Genomic DNA, 20,074 nt, shown 5'->3' with positions numbered 1-20,074 from the left:
ATTGGTACATTTAGCTCTTCGACACAAAGTCATAATAGCCATAGATGTAGTTAAAGCTCGAAAAGACTTTTTTTTATATAAAACGGTTATATTTTCCTAATTGCGTTATTCATAATATACGTAATACTAGACCTAAAACATAGCAATTAAATCTACTTTTGAAAATATGTTTAAACTTTCATTATATCAAATGTTATATTTCACCTGCATATTCGATTTCTTAATAGCATTGATACCTTATTTATAAAAATTTTTTACGTGTTTTTATTCAGTGTTTGTTTATTATACTTATTCGGATTATTTCATTATAATTTTTAATAAAAGTTTTATAGATTCAATATATTATACAGGGTAACAATTTAAAAACTTGAAATGGTCATATATTAGGAACGAAAAATTGACTTAAAAAAATACTGAAAACTGTTTCTATAAAACGAAGGGGGGACAAAACAAGCATATTATCTCACCATTATCTGCAACCTCTTGGACAGGGTAAGATACACCTCTAAAATCTTACATAGAAAAAGAGGTCGAATCGTCTTGAAACTCTTAAAAAATGCTTTCCAATGATGCCAGAGAAAGCCACATTTCAGAAAATTCTTTTCTATTTATTAAGGAAAACAGTAAATGAAAACACATTGATATACTGGCTTGTCTCTTAAGAATTTTAAACATGTCAAGCCCGTAAGTATTTTGTATTGGTTTATTTGCTATGGCCGAAAAAAAAGCATTATTTCTAAATATTCCCATTATTATCACAGAATTAACTTCAAAAGTAACTTGTATAGGTATTATTAGTTTAATAACAGTCTCAGTTCTTATATCTAACAATGTACAGCATAGCTGAACGTGCATATATTATTTTCATTTATGGGTCATAGGATAAAGGTCTCTTAAGGACAGCTTAACGTTTTAATGTCCGCCAATTTAAAAAAAAACTGGTTCTGTCACGAATAAAAGAGAAATCAACCGAGATTAGTCAACGAAACAGCGAAAATTTAAATTCTGGGTCAGTTTGCAATAAATTTAACTTTATTAACTCGTCAAGTAGCTGTAGTAACAGGATTATCTCGTGAATCAATAAGAAAGGTACTTAAATTTCATATGTTTTATCCCTATAAACCTACACGGACAAAAGAATCTAGTTTTGTGAAATAATAACAGAATTACGGGAGAACCTCAACTAGTTAAAAATATTTTCTTCGGTGATGAGTGTACCTCTTATTGAAATGGGCATGTTAATAAGCAAAATTGTTGTTACTGAAATGACGAGAATCCACACGTATTTAGAGAAGGGTATAGCAAGTACCTCCAGAAAATTAATGTTTGGGATCGTATATTGGGAGATGGTATTATTGGCCCAATATTTATACCAGGAAATTTAAAAGGCGACATGTATGCTGAAAAGCTACAGAGGTCTTTTAAACCACTAATAATGCGGCAATTAAAAAGTCAGAGAGATATACACGGAAATTTATCTTTAGAAAAACGCTTACTACAATTCTAAAAGGATGGATACATCTATCAATATGTAGTTCTCGCTAGGTAATGGTTGGATGATCATTATCCTAATCAGTGGATTAGATAAAGAGGTCCTATCGAATGGCCACCTAGATCCCCGAATGGGACATCTCTTGACTTCTTTTTGCGAGGTCATCTAGAATCTGTGGTTTTTAGAACGCAACGATGCGTTCTCTTAGAACGCAGAAATGTGCTATATCCAGAGAAACCCTTGTAAATGTACGGGAAGAATTTGAGAGTAGGCTTTATTATTGTCTTCAAAAGAACGAAAAGCATTTAATTAAATAATAATAAAAATTTCAAAATAATGTTTTTATTTATTGTTTTTCTTGATAGACAAAGAAGAATTTTCCGAAATGTGGTTTTCTATGGTATCATTGGAAAGCATTTTTCAAGAGGTTCAAAATGATGTGTTACTCAAGACTTCTTTCTATTTAAGATTTGATTTTAGGGATGTATCTCACCTTGCTTGTTTTTTAGTCCTCCTTCGTTTTATATAAACTGTTTTCAGCGTTTTTTTTTATTCAGTTTTTCGTTCCTAAGATATGGCCTTTTCAAGTTTTTAAATTGTGACCTTGTATGTGCCTCAAAAGCTTGAAAAAAGTTGAGAAACTGAAACATTTTCTTTAGAAAAATAATGACTTTAATACATGATATCATTTAGAAAGAGAATGTCGGGTTTTACAAATACTATATTTGTGAACCATAAATGAATAAATTAAGTCATAAATTTCAACACCCTGCCTGACGATTCGATTTTCAACCAATAAATTATAGGCTAATTTTTGCGTGATATCATTTCAGCTTAAGGTACAATTCTAATTTAAAAATGCACTGGTTAAATCAATAAATATGCAAAATATGCACTAAGCTATTACATACATTTCATTTTAGGTTTGGGTTAAACTCCCACCACATCCTTTGCAAGAGCAAGAACCGACCGGAGATCGACACTGGATAGAAAAGTTTGACATTCTCAAAAAATTAACGGAATTTGAAAAGAGCATTAGTGTAGAATTTAATCACATTCGTCTCTTAGCTCGGGCTTTTACGGATAGGAGTGTGGGTTATACAAATTTAACCATGGGATCTAATCAAAGACTGGAATTTCTTGGAGACACCGTTTTGCAACTGATAGCGTCTGAATATTTGTATAGGTTTTTTCCTGAACATCATGAAGGACATTTATCTGTATGTAGCTTTTTGTTTTTAATTTCATATCCTAAATATTTATTCAATTGTATTTGTTTTTTAGCTATTAAGGAGTTCTCTAGTAAACAACAGAACTCAGGCAGTAGTGTGTGATGATTTAGGAATGGCTCAATATGCTTTATACAGCAACCCCAAACCTGAACTAAAAACCAAAGATAGAGCAGATCTTTTAGAAGCTTTCATTGGTGCTCTTTATGTTGATCAGGTAAAATTAATATTAATCCAAAATATTCAAATAATATTTTTAATCCTTTCAGGGCATGGAGTATTGCGAAGTATTCTGCCAGGTAACATTGTTTCCAAGGCTGCAGGATTTCATTATGAACCAAGACTGGAATGACCCTAAGTCGAAATTGCAACAGTGTTGTCTAACGTTGCGCGCTATGGACGGTGGAGAACCAGATATCCCAGTGTATAAGTAAGTTTTGTTTTTTGCAGTCTTGCTGAAAATTGTAATTCTGCTTAGATCTTATATTATATTGGTGAAAGTTTTTTTTTTCTTTTTTCTCTAAAAAAGTTAATAAACTTCGTGATAAAAGATCTTTTTGGATTCATATATGAGTCAGATTTGCCTTTTTAAAGTTTTTTTCTATATGAGCTAATTTAATGAGGAAAGCATATATTCTACAGTGCTTTCATTTCAAAACGATCCACCCTTAATAACTTTCTTAAAAAAAAAAAAAAAAACACGTCAAATTAGATATACAGGGGGACGTTTAATTATTCACTTACTGAAGTTCTGTCAATCACCTCCTCACCTCCAGCTAACCTCACTTTAATATGTCAAATGGGAACCCCCATCGTGTGATACATCATAGTAAGGAGCGTAAAATTCTCTATTCAACGGTACCAAAAAAAATGAAATCGCTAAATGGGTAAGCAAATAGTTAGGGAAAATATCTAGAAATAATGAATATTTTATTTACGCCAAACTTTGGTATGTCAAATGGCTACCCCATGGTGTGATACATTATCTTAAAGGGCATTCATTATGCTATCAATGGTTGTAAAAAAAAATAAAATTGATTGACCAAAAAGCAATTAAATTGTAAATCGGTACGGTAGAAAAACAAATTTAATTAGTTTAACAAATTTATTTTATTAAATGTTCAAAATGGGCGCCGTTATTAGCAAGACAATAAAAAAGCCTATTTTCAAACTCCTTACGAACATTGGCAAGGGTCTGCCCGCTAATTTCTCTGCATTCTTGAAATATTCTATTTTTTAAATTCTCAATACTCTCAGGTGGGGTTTTATAAACTTTGCTTTTTAAGTAGCCCCAAAGAAAAAAGTCTAGTGGGGTTAGGTCCGGAGACCGCGTAGGCCATTCGATTGCACCACGTCTGCCAATCCACTTTTCTCGAAAATTTTCATCAAGCCACTCTCGAACTACCAGTGTAGTGCGCGGGAGCTCCATCCTGCTGAAAATGTATATTATTTTCATTCAATAATATAGCACCATGTTGATCTACTTGATTTTCCATAGATTGGATGATGGAAGGGTATATTGCATTTTCTAAAAGGTTTAAATAAATTTCGCCGGTCAAATTTTCTTCCAAAAAAAATGGGCCGATTATTTCATTCCCATAAATTCCTGCCCAAACATTAATTTTTTGGGGATATTGGGTATGGCCTTCCCGAAAAACATGCGGATTTTCATTATCCCAGTATCTAGAAGTTATGTCTGTTCACCAGGTCATTTAAAAAAAAAAGATCGATTCGTCACTTCACAGGCAAATGTTCTTCAATAAATGGGGATCGTCGTCAATTCGCTGGCACATCACTTTACAAAATTGAATTCTCCTATCAAAATCATCTTCTCCGAGTTCATGAAGAATATGAATTTTATAAGGAAAGAACTTTTTTTTTTTAAACTTTATGTACGGAACCAGTGGAAATATTTGTTAGTTTTGCGGCCTTTGGTATAGACAAAGTTGGATCCATAGCAAATCGTCCTAATACTTCAACTTGGCATGCTTCATCGACAACTCTATTTTCATATTTTTTCTTATTGCAAATCGATCCCGTCTCTTCAAATTTTCGTATCAATTCTAATACGTATTTATGGCTCACGTTTTTATCTTGATACCTTTCATTAAATGCTCTCGCGGTTCTGCGAGCACACCGATCTTGAGCTCCATAAAGGAAAATTATTTCTATTCTTTCGGCTAGCGTATACACCATTTTATTAACTCACTGTTTTAACTAAAATTGAAAAATTGCACGCGTCAAACTGAGAGTTTTAACAATAATAAATCGCCTGCTTTTTAAACGCCTTAAAAATGTAAGGTATTGCAGTGTTTTTTTGTACCTATTAGGTAGGTTTCGCAAAAAATATAAGTGAAATAAATACACATACAAAGTTATAAGACTGCAAAGATTTTTGCAAAAAATTTGAAGACACTCTTTTTTCTCGCAAATAACGGTACACATTCTTTACTTAAAAAAATAAATAATTTGCTTGAACTAAATGTACTGTTTGTTACCACACATTTAAACTTCTAAATTGCCTGTATTTTTTTTTTGATGATCTATTATAAAAAATGTAAGAATTTTAAAATGATGTAGGTACCACACTAAAAGTATTCATTTAAAATACCAAAGTTTGGCGTAAATATAATATTCATTATTTCTAGACATTTTCGCTAACTATTTGCTTACACATTTACCGATTTCATTTTTTTTAGTACCGTTGAATAGAGAATTTTACGCTGCTTACTATGATGTATCACACGATGGGGGTTCCCATTTGAGATATTAAAGTGAGGTTAGCTGGAGGTGAGGAGGTGATTGACAGAACTTCAGTAAATGCATAATTAAACGTCCCCCTGTATATCTAATGTTATATACTATATCTATATGTATATATAAAGTTATTGTTTATTTGTAGATTTAATTGAAAACTTTGCATATCTTGGAAAAATTCCAATTAAAATGAGGTATTATAATAGTATTAAATATAGACTTTGGTTAGCACCGAGAAAAACAAAATTTTCCTACTTTTTTACAGATATAATTCATCTACAAACAAAAATATTACTGATATTCAAAAATAACTCCTAAATATTTACTTTCATACACTCTTTCAGCGCATTTTTTACAGTTGGTTTTTTTCATTTTGGCCTCAATAATACATTTATTTTTTAATATATTAAATTTTAACCGAATTTTTGCCAAAGCAATCATACGCAAATGCCCATAAATCCATTTTAAACTGAAAACTTTATAATAAGGGCTTATCTTATTTAGTCTATTCAACCACAAATATATGTTTCCTGCTCCTCCTCAATTGTGTCACTGAATACTGCTGTTGAATCTTATTAAGTATATCTTCTGTGGTGATGAGCTTGGAGGAATTTTAAATCAAACTTCTCTTTAAACAAAGTCTTTATAAAGGGGAGATCATTAAATAAACAAATTATTTCTAATGACATGTCTTAAAAACTAGCTGTAGGCTGTTATAGCGTAAATGCTAGGGAAACTGATTCCACTATTGCAAGAACTAATTGCAGTGAATTTATTTTAAAATAAGTTTTAATCGGTGTGTTTTTGTAACTTTAGTGCCCTCTAACTTTCTATCTGGTTTTTTTATACTAGTTGTATAACTTCGCTCATAGAAGGGAAATTATACAGAAATTAATTTTCTTCATTTTTTGTTCTACAAAATTTCCTGTACAGCTTACGATTTAGCCAGAAAATCAAATTCAGAGTTCAGAAACCCCAAAGAAACGCCCAGGAGAGAGGATACATCTTCGTAATTAAGTTTTCTTTTATAGACCAATAATGAACAAAAAAAACAAAGGCTGCTTGGATTTTCTTTAATTTCAAATGCCAGATTAATTGTACTAATAATTAAAATGCGAAATTATAATAACTGACAGATTCAATTAGGACTTTTCAGTAAAGTGAGAACATTCATCTATATATTTATATCTCCTCAATATATTTATTTTTTTTTGCAACTTCAATTGCCGAGAACATTGCATGATTTGAAAAAGTATAATGTTTTAAAAAATATATAATTTTTCTTGCGTTAAACCAACTATTATTATTATTATTGGTACAGTAGAGTTTTTATATTTATTGATTTTGAGTCATTATATTTCACACACTGGCCATAGATCTGTACTTTTAGGAGTAATTAAAATAATACTTATGATCCCAGCAGGTAATATAGTTTGTAGAGCACTTAACTCACTTGATAACAGATTATTATTTTTTATTATATTGATAGATTTTCTTATATATAATCTGCTAGATTTTAAACTTTAATTTATAGTATGCAGAAATCAGACAGCTGTAATTTCAAGGACAATTTTCGTTAATATAAGCAACAGTGCTGCTTATTTTGCTTCTCAATTCCCAAATCTCAATGGTCCTTAAGCATTTTAATCGAGACTCGGTTTTAAGATTCATACCAACTTGTATATTCCCACAAATATTCTTAGTAGTTGGTACAAAAATTTAAAATTTTTCAGCATCGAGATTTCACATAACTTCCTTTCAAATTCATTCTGCGAGGTCCGCCACTCTTTAATATATTTCCTATTTAAAATAATTTCTGAGAAACATCTTAATTTATGGCACCTGGTAATATTCAAACAGGAATATCGACGCGACGGGTACATTAACTCGTGAACCGTTATTTAACCACTTAGCATCAAATAAATCCTTCAGAAATAGATATTCATTTATATTTTTATGATTTCTTATCATCTTCTTGTATGCACGTGCTTTTTCAATACAAGATTTAATAGCTTAAAAATAGTAATTATCCATGAATAATTTAGTAACAATTCATGGTTCGATATCTAAAACTTAATTCTAAAAAGTTTTTTTTGCAGCATATCTAAGTAAAAGAAAATTAATAATCTTTAGAATGAAATTTATTGTGATTTCTATAATAAACTAATTGAACCTATTTAGGTTTTTTTTGACATGGAATCAAACCCTGGGGCGTATATCTGATACCGATTTTAAACCTTTTATCCCCTGATGATGGACACCACTGTTTCCGAAACATGTCGGAAATTTTAAAAAACTGAATGTTTAATAAGTAAGTGGCGGGAGACTGCAGGATTTTCATTTACCCTAATTTTTTATGTTGATAATCGAAATACCTGTATAAACTGAATGTAACATAAATCAATACTCTTATATATTTAATTTGTTTGAAAGCTGATTTATTTAACTTTGTTTAGATACCCACTAGCTATTTATAATGATCTATTACTTGATTTTCTCAGAATATTTTTTTAAATTCTTCTGACAATATAGTTAACAGCTAGATACAAGTTAAAATAATTTGTGGGACAAGGTAGTATTAAGTGACTTAATGTTTAGGTTACTTACATATTTTTGCATTTTATATTTTTACCCCAAAAAAATTAAATTAATGCTTTTTAGGGTAATCGAATGTAAAGGCCCCACAAACACCAGAGTCTACACTGTAGCAGTTTACTTCAGGGGCAAACGTTTGGCAAGCGCTATGGGCCATAGCATACAGCAAGCCGAAATGAATGCTGCTAAAAAGGCACTTGAAATTTCAAATGGTAAAGTGACTGCTTCATATAAGAATTTCTTATTTATTGTATAAGACAAATTAATCTATCTTGATTTTTCAGACTTGTTTCCTCAACTAGATCATCAAAAACGTGTAATCGCAAAGAGTATGAAGCGGCAAAAGAAATATGTCAATTCCAAGAAAAAACAAGTTAGAGACACCAAATCGCCAGAAAGTTATTCTAGGTACAGGTTCAAGTCAAAAAGTCCGGAGTCGGAAAGGGGTAGCAGTAGAAGTAAAAGCGGGAAAAGTCAACGGCGATCTAGGTAAATATTAATAATGCTGCACGAAATTTTAATTTTTTTTCAGCCAAAAAAAGTTTATTATGAATTTTGATGCATTACTAGTCTTATAGTCTTGTCGATATTAAATAAAATGTGCTATCATTTACAAACTTTGCAATTTTAAAAAAGTTGTTTTTGACTCTCCCGCTCCTCCTCGTAATTCAATAACAAACAGGCTGAGCTCCTCACCCTCCCTAATGCGCTACATAACGCTTTTTTTATTAATCCAGGTTTATAGTGTTGCGTGAAGGGATTTTCATTTATTATTACCTTATATGATGGAAATTTTTTGAAAAAAACATGTTTAATGGTTATTACTATAATTCTTATTTGAACTTGAATTCAAACCTTTCCTAAACGATTAGGACTTGAGAGATCGAAGACTGGACCTTGACCTCTTCCGCTTCGTGTTTAGTAAGCAGTGGTGGTTCGTGGATTGATCTATTTGAACCCTCCGATTATCAAGCCGGGTGAATGTAGAAAAAAGAAAGTATTTAAAGAATAAAAAGCTACAAAATCAGATTGTTTATTTATATTCAAAATCTATTCTTTTTTTCTATTGAAAGCAAAAATACTTAATTCTTTTTAGAGTTGAAAAATCAAAATTTAGCAAAATGTAGTCGCTGATATATTGGGTGACGTGATTCGCGTGACCTTCACATCGAGTTGCATTCGATTTGAGACCCTGTGGAAGTAAAGTTTAGCTACCACCAACGTACAGTCATTATTTTACGCTTGCGGAAATACTCAAAATTATTGTTCGATAAATCACGGTGCACGCCTCCCGACTGCCGGTTTAGGCTTGGATGGGAGTTATTTAGGTTACGAGGAGATTTATTAGTTTAATCTTTTTCTTTTGAGTAAATTTAATATTTTTAAGTTTTATTTTATTAAGAAAATAGGCGGGTTCGTGTCCCTGTGCCCGCTGGCAGCAGCGGCCACTGCTTCAAAGTTTTCTTTATCATTAACAATGCAAAGTAATTAATTTGCTCATTGTGTGGCGATGCGTAAGGTAAATAACTTTGTTAATTTTCAAGATAAAATGAAATTTGGTATATCGATAGAAAAGTTATAAGAGCATGTTTTTGAAGGTGGTAGACAATGGTACAGTGAAAACATCTTGTCGGACTTGCATTGTCTTATTTATTTAATGTAACACGACGTTTCGGTTGGTAAGTATCTCCAACCGTTATCAAGTGTAAACTGACAGCAAACTACTATTCTATAGGCTTATATACGAGCTGTGTGCAGCGATATGGAAAGGCAAGTCATCCGTGAAAAGAGTTGGGGAGAGGACACGCCTCTCTCTAGATCTTACACTGTCCTGAGAGTAGAGGCTTCCAGATGTTGGGTACATCGACGCTTGGCTGGCTGAAGATCCCCTGATTTTGTGAAATGAAAACTGCCTCTACGAACTTCCTCTTCCGCCAGTGCTGTTCCTTGTGCAGAATCTTGGCTTCTGACCAATGGATATTGTGTCCATTATGCCACGCGTGCTCTGCTATTCCAGATTTGGAAACCTCTCCTCTTTGGGTCCAGCTGCGATGTTCCTTCGCTCTGACTTCTAGGGGGCGCTTCGTTTCACCTATGTATGAGTCACCGCACTCACATGGGATCTGGTAGACGCAATTTTTGGTATCCAACAGGCCATCTGGTTTGGTCTTTGATACCACGCTTCTGATAGTGGTGCTAGATCTAAAGGCAGTTCTAATATTGTACTTGCTGGCAATGCGTCGGATTTGTTGTTTTATTGTCCGATGTACCCCTAATGTAAGGTATGGGTAGAAGTCTGGTTGTCGTGGTGGCCTCGTCTGTGATTTGAGTTGGACGCGTCCTTTGGATGGTCCTACTTATTAGCTTCTTTGGATATACATTCTGTTGTAGGTCTTTGTAGATGGTATCCACTTCAGACTTGAGATCCTCGTCGCTTCTACAGATGGTTCGAGCTCTATTGTAGAGGGATCTTATGATGCCTACTTTGGTGGTTGCAGGATGGTTGGACTCATAGTGAAGATACTGGCCCGTGTGTGTTGGTTTCCTATAAACTGAAGTTCGTAGATTTCCACTGACCTTTTTATTGGTATTTTTACTTTTTTTTATAAGAGCATCTTTTGACATATTCTATTGTTTTCCGTCAGTTCCGGTTTAACAGAAAATAACACCAACTTTCTTATTTTAAATGGGACACTTGGTATATTATTACTTATTTCGAGAAAAAATAATATTCTGAAAACAATGATACTGTATTTTCTACTTTTTGTTTTATACTCATAGACATTTTTTTTTAAATTGTAAAATATGATGCCATAAATGCGTTCAAAGTTTTAATTTCTAATTAAGTAATCACGGAAAAATAGTTTTCATTGCATTTTATGACTTAAATCTTTTACACGCCTATTTAAACTGTCAAAGCCATTTAATTTTGGCATTTACTTTATTTTTTTAAATAGCACATTAGTGAAAACAACCACTTTTAAAATGCGGTTTCTTTTTCCCAATAATTTGATATGATTATCTTTTAAATCGATTGATAAATAAGCACATAAGGAGAAAAAGACTAAGTCACATAAATATCCGTTCTTATCCGGTGCCTACATTATAAAAGAAACCCGTTGGCAAAATTTCATGTTTCTAGCTATTGTAGTTTGGGCTCTGCGATGATGAGTCAGTCAGGACAAACTCTTTTATATATATAGATTAAGATATTGAAAAATTTTGTTCTCAAATAGTAATATGACGTTTGCCAAAATGTGATGTGTTATGACACTTGACAAAATACGCAGGAGTGTCATTACAATGCTTCCTGTTCGTTTATTTTTGTGAGTTAGTTTTTTTCTTCTTATGGGCTTATTTATCAACCGATTTAAAAAATAATCATATCAAATTATTGGGAGAAACATACCGCATTTCAAAAGTGGTTCTTCTCAATAATGTGCTATTTAAAAAAATAATGTAAATGCCAAAATTAATTATTTGGACATTTTAAAGCGGCGTGTAAATGATTGAAGTCATAAAATGCAATGAAAACTAATTTCCGTGATAACTTGATTAAAACTTTCAACATATTCATGACACTCTATTTTAAAATTTAAAAAAGTGTTCCATTTAAAATAAGAAAGTTAGTGTCATTTCCCGTTAAACCGGAAGTGATAGAAATCAATAGAACATGTCAAAAGATGCTCTTAGAACTATTCTATCGATATACCAAATTTCATTTGTTTATCTTGAAAAGTAAAAAAGTTATTAAGCGTTTCCTCTTTTCTGTGTCACCCGGTATATATACATGTATATATAAATATATGTATATATAAATATTGGCAAATAGAATATTACACATAGGCATTATAAATGGCAAAGCGGTGTTGCCACTTGCTCGTTTACTTTCTGGCTGATAAGCAGCGCGGCGGATTCCGATCGTCTGATTTGCTATTTTCGGCACGGCACAATCAGCAGGCCTCATTTTGCTGAGTGATTGCATACTGCACTGTTGAGTCTTAAAGCGCTATTTTAATTTTTTTTAAATATTTATCATTATGGCTGTTTATACCCCTTCCGAAAAAGTTCAATTGATTAAATGGTTTTATCGAGATAATTCGGCAGTACAGTGCAGGGATTTATTCTCAGTAAATTTTGAAAACAGACCGATTCCTTGTGCTACAACTATTTTAAATGTCTTGTCGAATTTTAAGACATCTTTTTGCCTACAAGAATATAGAAATTGTCACATCAAAGCTCAAAAACCACCTATTTAATGGGTTCAGGAGATAGAACGGCGTGAAGAATTGGTTTATAGTGCTTTAGTTTTGGATTCAACACGATCGAGCAGAAGTGTTGGAAAGGAACTGAGTATGCACCATAAAACTGTGATGAGTATTTGGAAAATACATGGATACAAATGTTTTAAATATTCCAAAACTCAAGAGATGTTTCCTGAGGGCCAGTCGCGAAGAATGGCATCTTATGAAACCAAGATGGAAATGGCAAATGAAAATGAGAATTTCTTAGAAAATATTTTGTTTTCAGATGAGTCTACTTTTCCATTGCATGGTAACCACAATTCTTCCATTGTTTGTTACTGGTCTCAGGAAAACGAGTACAGAAGTTTTTAATTCCGTAGTCAGTACCCTCAAATGTTGAATGTTTGGGCTGGTATTTTGGGCGACCATATTATTGGGCCATTTTTCATTGATAGTACTTTCAATGCCGAAAAATACCTTGATTTGCTACAAAACCAAGTTCTTCTTGCTGTTTAACTCCTCCCTGATATAGATCTGGAATCAGTCTATTTTAAACAAGATGGCTGTCCTGCTCATAATGCGGTTAGAGTAAAAGAATTTTTAACAAATACTTTTCCTATCCGCCTTATAAGTAAGACTGGCAATAAAATTAAATGACCGCCAAGACCTCCCGATTTTTCACCAAATGACTTTTATTTGTGGGAGAATATATCCTAGGAGAATATTAATAAACATCATAATTATAGGCCAACGAATTTAGAGGAGTTGAGAAAAAATAGTTGAATCTGATAATTTCATTTTACCTCAAACTCTTTTGGAAGTAAGAAACAGCTTCTACGATAGGCTAACCTTTTCTTTAGCAAAAGAAGGAGGTCTTTTTGAGCCTTTTATTTAACGAATTATTTGTTATGGTTCTTATTTAGAGTTTTATTTATTGTTTTTTTTTATAATGTTTACATTCTATTTTTACTAGAATTTGTATTTTATTTTACTAAGAACAACGCTTTAATCTATGCGGGTTTTATACATGTAATTCCTACATTAGAAAAATATTATACCAATGCGTAATATTTTTTTAAACAGCGCTCACTGACGTCTAACGCTTACTAAAATTAAAATTAAAATAATCGAGCTCGAACCTCGAACACCAGCGATATCCGCCGCGGCGGCGGCGTTACAATATCTCGCCTTTTAGAAACTTAGGAATGTTTATTCATTCGCCAATCTGTATATAAATATCCAAATAGGAGTATAAAATAACCCTTCTGAGGCAATGTTGGTATTGTTGACAAGTTAATTGGAACAAAGGACACGGAGGTGGCAGGAATCCTTCACGAAAAAAATTTCTAAATGCAGTTCGTGGCTGGCTGCAGCAGGAATCTTCTTCACATTTCACAACTTGTAGCAAATATTGAGATTCACGAACGTATTTATCGTATCAAGCTTGATGTTTGACTTTGATAATCTTCGTGACCTTGATCTTTGGTGCGATATTCAGCTGTGAGATCGTAACCATCTATTTTGATCTCACTTCAAACTTATGAAACTGTTTCGTCACTTTGTTGAAAATTCTGCCTTTCGACATCCATATCGATCGTAGTTTCTTTCGAATCCGGATGCGAACTCCAGTGTTCATATGGTAAAATAGTTCAGCTCGAACACTGCGCCCACGAACGTTGTTAATAATGTAAAGAGCACCCAAATTGTGCTTTAGAAAATGTTAAACTGCGTGATTCTTCACTTTGCAATAAACGGATTTTCACGTGGCCCTCCATTCCCAAAAATAATAAAAATAGGCTTCGCTTCATCTGCATGTGTTGTTTTTTGAATGTTAAAATTTTTAAAAAGATGTAGAATAGTACATACTAGAATAAAATATGCGCGAGAGAACTTTCATACTTTTGCGTTATGTAACGTTCAGCGTGACCCCTCCCCACAACTCCCTGAGCGTTACATAATATTTGAATGCTCCCTTTTCTAGTAAAAAGTTTTGTCAATTTTTTCAACTTGGAATCGACATTTTTTTCGACAAGATATGATTTTCGATTCGAGCTCCCTTAAATTATACCGGCTGTTTCAGGTTTTAGCACTCTTATAACATATTCTACACTGAAAATAACATTCATTTAATAAAATGATTCGGTTACGAAGCGCAATGTTAAAACTCAACATTCAGAAAAATACGAAAATAATAAAATTTTGCAGATACTGATGACTAAGAAACAAATAATAGTTTTCAATTAAAAAAAAGGTGATGTGGTTAGTTTGGCAGTAAAATAACGGTTCAACGTACTTACCTACGCTTAAGTCTAATTTTTCCAAAAAGTTTTGTAATTCAACGGTAATTCTGCACTTTACTAACTTTCGTCAAAATCATTGTTATTTAGTAGGACTTTTTTGTTGAAATGATTCAAAGATGATGATATGACATTTTGCAAGTATTTTGATTATTATTAGATCCCATTATAGTTGTAATTGTATGGTATCTGGATTATTTTTCAAACCTGTGGCATATTTTGTGAAACTAATAATAGAATTAAGCTAACTGTATAAGGGAGGTGAAAACTGTGTAAATAGATATTTTTGCAGATCACCAGAGGTGTCGTTTAAGATTTATAACTCCAACTTAGTCCTTTTTAAATGGAACATCCTGCATTTTATGACGTTGATAAATTTGCGAATTTTTTTCTTTAAAATGGTATATAAGCATTTTAATTTATAATAAATGCCCTAAAAACCTAATATTGGGCATTAAAATTAGTAATTGGCTGTGAAAATTGTAAATAAAAAAATGGGAGAGTGAAGTATTTTATTGAATTGACATTTTTAAAACTTATACTTTTTATATTTAGTATATATTTTTTTAATTTACTAAATATTTAAAAAATCGCAGATGCAGAGTTTTTAACAATTAAGAGTCAAATAGATTAAATAAATACTTAATCGACGTTGCCTAATTTTTTAAAAATTTTCAAAGCCTACGTTTTGATAAATCTATCTCTTCAGTTCATTGTGGAACACCCTGTTATTATGAGTTTTTATTTTTCTAATTAAAATGCAATACTCTGTATTTCCTTAACGAATCGTTTGTCGAGTAGTAGATGAAGATTTATGTATTTAAACTTTAAAGGACCTATATAATTAATAATAAGTCAATTTATACTTTTTTATAACAGAATTAATTTTTGTGTTTATGACTTTTTAGGTCCAGATCAAGAGCCACTTCGTCAACATCGAATTCTCATGCAAAGTCGATTGACAGTTGCAATAGTGAAAGCAACAGATCCGAAAGCACTAGAGCTAAACTGAGCATGGATAGAAGCGATTCGACTGATAGTGCTAATAGTTCTCCAGAAACCAACACGAATTCTTTTGCTAAGGCGGATTTCAGCAAATTAATTGACAGAACCTAAAAGTACTAAACCACACTGAATCATTGGTTAAGGTAATGGCCTAGGAAGATTCAGAGCTTTAGATCATTCTAGGCTTGGTTAGATCGATTTTGGACGTAGTAACGTAATTTTGTTTCGAAGAAATATATTTTAAAATAATTAAGTGACAAAAGATTGTGAATTGCAAAAATACAGGGTGATATATTTCCTGAAAAAAGCAACCTATTTGCTTCTTGAGGACACCTCTGGAAATTCTAGATCAAAGTTAAGTGGTCCAGTAGATTTAATTCTTTAAATAAACCATTAATCAAATCGGCAAGAGGATTTTAAAACTATTAATAAACACTTTTTCTTTTACGTAACACCCTGTATTTTGGAAATGAATATTTTTCAAAAGTATATTTATTAAAAGTTTTTTTGCTAAGAGGAATCTCCTCTAAGAATTTTTATCAAAACTCTGAAATACCCTGTATTTGAAAATATATCATAATTGTATTTTAATCAAGTCATACAGCCAGGGCCAAAAAGTTTGCAAGTCAGTAGTAAGTAATTTAAAGATATTTTTTAAAAACTTAACTCACAGTATAATTATTAACAGCTTATTTAACATATTTTTTTTCTTTTTAAGTTCTTATTGAAACTATGTAATCTTTTTAATAATTAAATTTCCAAAAAACTCATTTATTTGGTTACAAATGGAAGAAAAAATATTTACTTATTCAAGCAATTTGGACAAAGCTCTATAAAAAAGAAAGTAAAGAGTATATATTATGAAAATTTCCATAACGCTAAAGATCATTACATAAAATTAAACTAATCTATCAAACTAATTAAATCAAATAATTTATAAGTATAGTTAATAAGTTTTTGTGTATGTTATATACTATTAATACACTATAGACCGGGGGACCAGGATAAGGGAATATAAGGCATAACTCCAGCTTGTTATTTTTGATACATAACATTAAAAAAATAGTTTTTTGATTGTAAAGTAAAGGCATCATACGGCTTGTCATGAACCAAGTCGTAATTAGTGAATTTATATTTGTTAGAAGCGAATAGAGTTTAATCGGGAGGTCTGTTTATCTGTTTCTGTGGGTAACTGGATATTATAATATAATATTTTTCTTAAAAATATAAATTTCTTAGATTTTTGAACACACGAATTTTAATTTAATAAAATAATAAATATATTCCTCTTACTAAGTCTCTCTTCTCAGTCTTTTTACCCTCTGGAGGGTGTAGTGATACTATTTTAGGTATGAGCTTAAATTTGTTGTTTCCATGTGTTTCTAGCTTGTGCTAGATATATTGCCTCGTGCATTGAGTGTCTCTTTACTTCTTTTAGTGTTCCTTCTGTCGGTCCGACCTTATGGACCTTTTTCCCTCGACCACGAAGTTTTCCATCTCACCTGTTCTTCTAGCTATGTGGTCAAAGTAGGTGAGATATGCTCTATTGATTTGGTTTAGCAGACGCTTGTTGTTTCTAGTTCTTGTAAAACAGAGGCGTTTGTTCTGTGTTCCACCCATGACACTCTTAGCATTGGTCTGTACATCTTCAATTCGAAGGCTTCAATTCTCTTTCAATCTGTTTTCTTTACTGTCCATATTTCAGCGGAGTAGCAATTGAAAACATCAAGGAACTGGCCTATATTAGTTGTTGGAGAAACAATTGAGGTTTAGTTGTTGCTGATCTGGCCATAGCCAATTTTCTCTTTGTTTCATCTGAACAGCCTCCATTTTGGTTCTCAATGATCACAGATATACAAACTGGTCCACCACATCAGATCACGCAATTGGATCGAACAATGATCATTACATTAGTTTTTGGTTTGATGATTTTTAAACCATATTCTCTGCTATATTTGTCTAATTTGTTCATTGTCTTTCTCAGTTAATTTTCGTCTGCTTCAATCAAGGTGTTTTTCTGAGGTAACTAATTCCTGAGGTAACTAATTTTTTTTCCTCCAATTCTCTCATCGTCAAGCACTTTTCTCATGATGTATTCGCTATATACCTTGTAAAGGAGTGGCGAGAGCATGCATCCCTGTCTAGCACCGGTCCCTATATAAATGTTCTGGACACTGTTTGTCCTGAACATACATTTCACCCGTCACTCTCCACAGAAGTGACCAGTTCACAGAGTCGAGCGCTTTCTTATAGTCCATGAGGCACAAATATAATATTAGGTTGCGTCCTCTCGCTTTTTCAATGATCTGAATAAATAAATTTGAATGCCATACGACATAAAATTTATCAGTTTGCATTTTAAGTTTAATTAATCTATACAAGGGATTCTAAGCAAAATAAAAAGAAAGCAAAACAAATGTATGGAAAGTTGACATTTCGGCATTTAAAGCATTCAATGCATATTACCTTGCTGGTCACCTAGCAAGTCTGTTATCCATTTAGTTTGAGACTTACGTTATAAAATGCTCACATTTTATTTAGTTATTTTATATCTGTGAAGTTATTTTTGAAGGATTTTATTAAAAGTTACACCAACAAATTGGGAAGAATGTAAAATGTAAGTCTAAACTGTACTAACTAATGTAACTCTAAAGTTGTTGTTTCCTATTAAATAGCGAGTCATTAAAAAAATTAATTAACCACCAAAGATATATGTTTGCCAAAGGGTCGTGTTGTAAGGTACATAAAAAAAACAAAGCATGATAAAAAAAATCATAGTTTTTATGCAAATTTAACATTAATAACTTATTCATAACACTATTCCGAAATATACAAATTTTTAATTATCAAAAATTCACAAGTAGGGTATCATGGTTTTTTAAATATTATTAATATATGTAAAAGTATATCAGGTTTTCTTTCATTATAATATTAGAAAATTTCTTGGGAAACAAAATGACAGAAGATTTAATGTATCAAAAAATGCGAAATTTATTTTGTTTCACTTAAAAAACAAAACATTTATAAATTGTTCCCTTTATCCTGGGCCACCCAGTATGTCATAATTGTATTAATAACAAGTTATACAGTAAGGGCCAAAAAGTTTGCAAGCAAATGGTAAAAAGTAAAAAAAAAATATTGTCATTTGTTGTTCACATTATTTGCCCGAGCTGTATAGGGATTTAAATTAAAATCCTATACATTAAATTGTGACATAAAGAGTTAAAAAATTTTAAAAATATATTTAGATATAAATATGAGTGAAACTTGTATTAGTGTAGTCTCTGAGGTCGGACTATAATGCTGGGCATATATGAGCATGGAAGATATGCCACTTTTATGTTTTATTTATTTGAAGTCTTATATACTAAAACATTCGTTCGACCCAAATAGTTACATTTAATATTAAGAACGTACACTAGTAAAAAATAGAAAACGCTAAACGTGCAGTAAAAAGATAGAGAAACGTTACAAATTAATAGTTAAGAGATTTAATTTAGTTTTAGAGTTTTTAGCATGTAATTCTTACTTTATACATTTATTATTTTTAGTTAACAAAAACCGTTTTAAAAAATAATACCTTTACCCCATATTAAGACTTTTAAAAATCTACCACCAATTGTTTATAGGAAATAGTTAGTAGGGTTCTTTATAATTTGAATGGTTTATTGTGCTTTTTTATAAATGCTGCTCTTTGGAAGCTTTAAAATATCAAAGTTGATACATAAAATTATTAATTAGATTAGGTATTTCATTGTAATAAGTTTGCATAATTTTAGTAATGACCAGCAAAAAGTGGGATCTATTACAACAAACACAGTAGATAAAATTTAGCTTACATTTTGTATTAAAGACTTTAGGTTTTTAGGTTAATTTTGGTATCTCAATTAGTTATATGTACTCAACTTAGTTCTACTTTTTGCTTGGTGTAGGCACTTAAGCAAATAGTTATCCGACAATAAAGAAATTAAACAAAAAAATTACTATTATTTCTTAGCTTTGCTGCATAGTTAAAATAGTTTTAATAATTTAAGCCTGTGTAATATTCAGAAGCAAATATTTCTGTATAACACTTTTCGGAATTATGAAATACTATAGTATCATAGCCTAGTATATACAGGGTGATTTTCCACCTATGCGCATAAACTTGGGAAATGGTAGATGAAGATCAATAATGAGAAAAAAATGTAGTAAAATATTTTTGGTTTCCGAAATAAAGTTAAACAAATGTCAACAGAACGTGTATCGGACGAACTTATTTTGTTTATTAATAACTGATAGTAAACAAGTCATAATGGTTGGAATTTGTTGTTTGGAATCTTTAGCAGTACTTAGTTTGTTGGTGGCTGTGATCGTTTTCGATCGTTATTTTCACACGAACAAAATAAAAGCGTCAAATGTAATGGCGCACATTTTTACAAACGAAGAACTTGTCGACATGGTTTTGGTTTACGG

At 31.7% G+C, this 20,074-nt stretch overlaps 1 protein-coding gene across 10 annotated transcripts in view; it reads left to right on the top strand.

The window, feature by feature from the left end:
- LOC126736320 (ribonuclease 3) overlaps positions 1–19,591 on the top strand; it is a 48,505-nt gene extending 28,914 nt beyond the window's left edge. For 8 of the 10 annotated variants that reach the window (XM_050440622.1, XM_050440616.1, XM_050440620.1 and 5 more), the window contains 6 exons: positions 2,416–2,712; positions 2,777–2,938; positions 2,991–3,151; positions 8,140–8,285; positions 8,358–8,562; positions 15,523–19,589. In XM_050440622.1, coding sequence (XP_050296579.1) covers positions 2,416–2,712; positions 2,777–2,938; positions 2,991–3,151; positions 8,140–8,285; positions 8,358–8,562; positions 15,523–15,730 — 1,179 coding nt within the window. In that variant the 3' untranslated portion in view covers positions 15,731–19,589. Of the gene's footprint in view, positions 1–2,415; positions 2,713–2,776; positions 2,939–2,990; positions 3,152–8,139; positions 8,286–8,357; positions 8,563–15,522 lie in introns of all 10 variants that reach the window. The other 2 variants (XM_050440625.1, XM_050440626.1) reach the window with 1 other exon arrangement.
- Positions 19,592–20,074: the final 483 nt, after the last annotated feature.

This window comes from Anthonomus grandis, chromosome 5 (assembly GCF_022605725.1).
Source record: "Anthonomus grandis grandis chromosome 5, icAntGran1.3, whole genome shotgun sequence".
Classification (NCBI taxonomy): domain Eukaryota; kingdom Metazoa; phylum Arthropoda; class Insecta; order Coleoptera; family Curculionidae; genus Anthonomus; species Anthonomus grandis.
This window is presented reverse-complemented; position numbering and strand designations above follow the sequence as displayed.